At 40.1% G+C, this 5,000-nt stretch overlaps 1 protein-coding gene across 1 annotated transcript in view; it reads left to right on the plus strand.

Annotated features, from left to right (window-relative positions):
• Nucleotides 1-5,000, plus strand: part of LOC115222610 (adenylate kinase 7-like) — an 80,076-nt gene that overhangs the window by 3,934 nt on the left and 71,142 nt on the right. The window contains exon 2 of the mRNA XM_029792912.2: nt 3,087-3,257. Within this exon, the coding sequence (XP_029648772.1) occupies nt 3,087-3,257 (171 nt within the window). The remainder of the gene's footprint in view (nt 1-3,086; nt 3,258-5,000) is intronic.

The following is a 5,000-nucleotide window of genomic DNA, read 5'->3' on the forward strand; positions in this document are numbered from 1 at the left end:
AGCATCATCAAAGGAAGGTTAGCTGGGATGATAGTTTTTGTGTGCGGCAGATGCACAGGGGCAATAAACACCAAAAAGATGCTCAGAAAACAGACTCTATCACATGTCAGGGGAAGAAACCAGAAGTAGTTGATAGCTTTTGCTACCTAGGTGACCAATTCTGAAGTGGAGGGGTGGATGCTCTGAAAGCATTGCTACTAGAACAAGAATAAGCTGGGCAAAGTTCAGAAAGCTCCTACCTCTGCTGATAACAAAGAGCCACTTGCTTAGTGTGAAACGGAGACTGTATGACACATATTTGCAAGCAGCCATGGTACACGGCAGTGAAACATGGGCTGTGACTGCTGAGGACATGCGTAAGCTTGAAAGAAATGAAGCTAGTATGCTCTGCTGGATGTGTAATGTCAGTGTGCACAATGAGAGCTGTGTGAAGACGTGTCATTCCCTAACAGTGGAAGGAACCCATGGAAGAGGGAGACCCAGGAAAACATGGAATGAGGTGAGGCAATGACAAGAGACCAAGACCTCTAGAGACATGTTGTAATGGAGAAAACCTGGCAAGTAAATCGCAGCCATAGCCTATACCAGTGTCACATGACCAGCCCATTTTAAAAGTACATTTGAATCGTCAGGCAACATGCTGTGCTTGGAGAGACTTATTAAGTCAAGTGAAATCAAAATCAGAATCTCAATCAAATCGAAATCAAAAATGGAAATTGTAGTTGTTGCTGATGCCAGTGCCACCTGACTGGCTCCTGTGCTGGTGGCACGCAATAAGCACCATTCATGTGTGAGCCAATGCCAGTGCTACCAGACTGCCTTGCCATTCCCCTGTCAAACCGTCCAACCCATGCCAGCTTGGAAAATGCATGTTAAACAATGATGATGATGATGATGATGATACATACATACCTCCATACATACATTCGTACATTCATACATACCTACATACATATATACATACATGCATATATACATACATACATACACACACATACATACCTACATACATACATACATACACATACATACATACATACATACATTACATACATACATTACATACATACACACACATACATACATACATACATACATACATACATACATACATACATACATACATACATACATGCATACATACATATATGTTGCGAGTCTCCTTCTAGTATGTGTTCTTTTGTGAAGGCATGTGGCTTAGAGGTTAGGACATTTGGCTCCCAATTGTAAAGTTATGAGTTCAATTCCTGGCAACATGTGTCCTTGAGCAAGACACTTTATTTCACATTGCTCCAGTCCACTCAGCTGGCAAAAATGAGTTGAACTTGCATTTCAAAAGGACCAGCCTTGTCACATTCTGTGTCACACTGAATCTCCCTGAGATCTACGCTAAGGGTACACGTGGATTGCTCAGCCAATCACACGTTAATTTCACGAACAGGCTGTTCCGTTTATCAGATCAACTGGAACCCTCATCGTCGTAACCGTCGGAGTACTCCTATGTGTTCTTTTAGTATAAATTGCTACTGTGACCCATTTAGTGTGACCCAGTTTTGGCAAACATTCTAGTATTAGTCATAGTATTATAGAAAACATCTTATGGTGATTTTAGTAAAATTCCTTATGTTACTCATATTGTTGATGTTACTATCTTAGTATGATCTAGTTTTGGTAAACATTGTATTGTTAGTCACATTGTGATGCAACCATCTTAATGTGACCTCGTGTCTCTAAATATTCTAATATTAGTCACTGCTACAGTGGATGTCTTACTGCACAGTTATCTTAGATTAAAAAAAAGTTAATTATGTTATTGTTAATTAACCTCACAATCAACCCTAATCAAGCAACATCAAAGATGTTCTATCCATGACACTCTAACTGTTATTCAGACACAGAGTATATACAAATTTATTCAGCCGAGCTGGCAGAAACGTTAGCATGCTGGGTGCAATGCTTAGCAGTATTTTGAGTTCAAACTCCACTGAAATTGACTTTGACTTTAATCCTTTCGGGTTCAATAAATTAAGTACCAGTTACATACTGGGGTTGATCTAATTGACTGGACCCTCCCCCAAAATTTCAGATCTTGTACCTAAAGTAGAAAAAAATATGTATTTTCTTTCTTTAAATTAGTAAAATATGATTTGGGGAAGACTTGTCATTGACTCACCTCATCCCATGTCTTCAAGCTTACACATGTCCTCAGCAGTCACAGCCCATGTTTCACTGCCGTGTAGCATGGCTGCTTGCACATATGTGTCATAGTAATAAGATTAAAACAAAGACATTTTGATATGGTCAAATTAGCCAGGTCACACATATACTCTTTTACTCTTTTACACGTTTCAGTAATTTGATTGCAGCCATGCTGGAGCATCCCCATTTAGTCGAACAAATAGACCCCAGGACTTACTCTTTGTAAGCCTAGTACTTATTTAATCGGTATAGACACACACACACACACATACGTACATACATACATACATACACACATACATGCATGCATGCATACATACATACATACATACATTCATACATACATACATACGTCCAAACTCTATCTACCCATCCCTACAGAACACTGAAGAGATGGAGATAGCATGGAAGATATCATTGTCTCTTGGCTGAAACAGCCGTAAGGAACTGATCTTTTAATCTTTTACTCTTTTATATATTACTAGTATATATTTGTGTAGCACACAGTCTTTGTATGTATATTCTTATAATACTCCCTTTTGTTTTGGAATAAATAGACATAACAGAATGTCTACCTGCTGATGTATCCTCTCCATTTTCTTTTTGCTGTGTATATATATGATGGGCTTCTTTCAGTTTCCTTGTACCAAATCCACTCACAGGGTTTTGGTCGGCCCAAGGCTACAGTAGAAGATACTTGCCCAAGGTGCCGTGCAGTGGGACTGAACCTAGAACCAGGTGGTTGGGAAGCAAGCTTCTTACCATGCAGCCATACCAGTATGTGAGACCTTCTTAGAAATTGCCCATGAATAAAGTCGGTCTCAGAAGTCATTACAGAAACTGCTCTGTGTTATTCATTGTAAACATGCTTCCTTTTTCTATTACAGTACCTGTCTACCTGCCAGGTAGGAGCAACATTGGATGAAGAAGATGAAGAAATGGCTGATGAAGAAGCAGAACGTGACATGCAACCTACAAAAGACGACTGCTACGAAGTCTACGGAACAATATCAAGCAAGGAAAATGATAGACCGAAATTTGTCAAGGAGATTATCGAAGTATGTTCAAACACTGTCTACATGATCTACATGCTTAGATATACATATATACATATCTATTTCTTTATTACCCACAAGGGGATAAACATAGAGGGGACAAACAAGGACAGACAAAGGAATTAAGTCGATTACATCGACCCCAGTGCATAACCAGTACTTAATTTATCAACCCCGAAAGGATGAAAAGCAAAGTCGACCTCGGCGGAATTTGAACTCAGAACGTAACGGCAGACGAAATACGGCTACACATTTCACTCAGCGTGCTAACGTTTCTGCCAGCTCGCCGCCTTCGTATATACATATATACATATCAACATAGCCCACACTGAATTAGATCACTATATAAATGTGTGTGTGTGTGTGTTTGTGTGTGTACATATATGTATGTATTTGGCACATGTGACTAACTACTCAGGCTACATAGAAGGCATTAAGGCAATGAATTATTAACAAATTTTTTTCTCAGTCACTCATAATCTGTACTTCCTGCTGCTATTGAAGTGAGCTTTATATTTCTCTAGAATCCTCCACTTCATGCGGTACTTGGTGGCACTTTCTTCCAGTAACCATACAAGCTTGGTCAGGGTTGTGGCATTATATCACTTGGATTTTGAAGGAGGACTGGTAGTTATTATAGCAGGTTCTGAAGGGGCCTTCAGTTGTTCCTTTCACACATTTGGTTGCCCATTTCAACCTATTGTTGTAACCTCTGTCTTGTGTACAACAGTTTCCATATTACAGTGGCCATTCAGTGGACATGCTGCACTGCCCCTACATGAGCATCCCGCTCTCTGTCTCAGGGGTGGGCCTACGTACTAAAATATTTTTCACATCAAATGCACAGTTAAAGAGTGTGCCTATTAAATATTTTACTGAACCTATTTGTACAAGGGAAGTGTTTCTCTAATAAACTAAGGAAAATCTTACCTAATCAGGCTTTAACACTTCAAGAGAGATGGTGCAAACCAGAACACACTCTGGTGGTGCTTTTTCTTGGTGGAATTAGGGTATGGTGTGTAACTTATTCTATCCTTGAAATTGCTGGTAGCCAGAGCTTCAATGTAGTATGGTGGGGTGGGAGTGGGGGTGGAATGAAAAATCTCTTTGAAGATGGGTTGAGATTCTTCTGGTGATACCCTTACTAGGTTCTTGAAAACTATGGCTGGATGACAGGAACCTGTGCTAATATATGATAGCTTTTCATCTGGCTTCCTAAAGGGTCTATATGCACTGGCCTCAAAGTCTAGGGCCATGTCACAGAAACCCACCATTTTCAGGGTTTCTATTGTGACCTTGAGTCCAAAGGAATTTATGGTGCTGGTAAGGTCCTTTCTGAGCTTATCTAGCATGTGGCTGTTTGCCCCTTTTGATATTGCCAGTGCGTCATCCCTGTAGAGACCAAAGCTAGAGGAGTGGAACTGCTTTTTGAGTAAATCTAGGACAAAGCACCCATGGCCATATTGAAGCAGCCTTCTGGGTCAGTTCGTCTGGTCCAGGCCAATCCCTTATTGAAGAGTAGGGTTCTTTTGGTGTGCATGATAATGCATATGTTCTTGTTAATTTCAGTGTAGGGCTAGTGAAACCCAGTGCCTTAAAAAGGAGCTCGCTTGACAGAGATGGGTAAAAGTCTTCTTTATTGAATTAATCAAACTTAGCTCTACCACTTCTCTTAGTTTTAAAGCATGTTATGACCTGACCTCACTAATATTACACCATAGGGCAAGATCAGAAGCACTTCTAATG

This window comes from Octopus sinensis, linkage group LG20, assembly GCF_006345805.1.
Source record: "Octopus sinensis linkage group LG20, ASM634580v1, whole genome shotgun sequence".
NCBI classification, from domain to species: domain Eukaryota; kingdom Metazoa; phylum Mollusca; class Cephalopoda; order Octopoda; family Octopodidae; genus Octopus; species Octopus sinensis.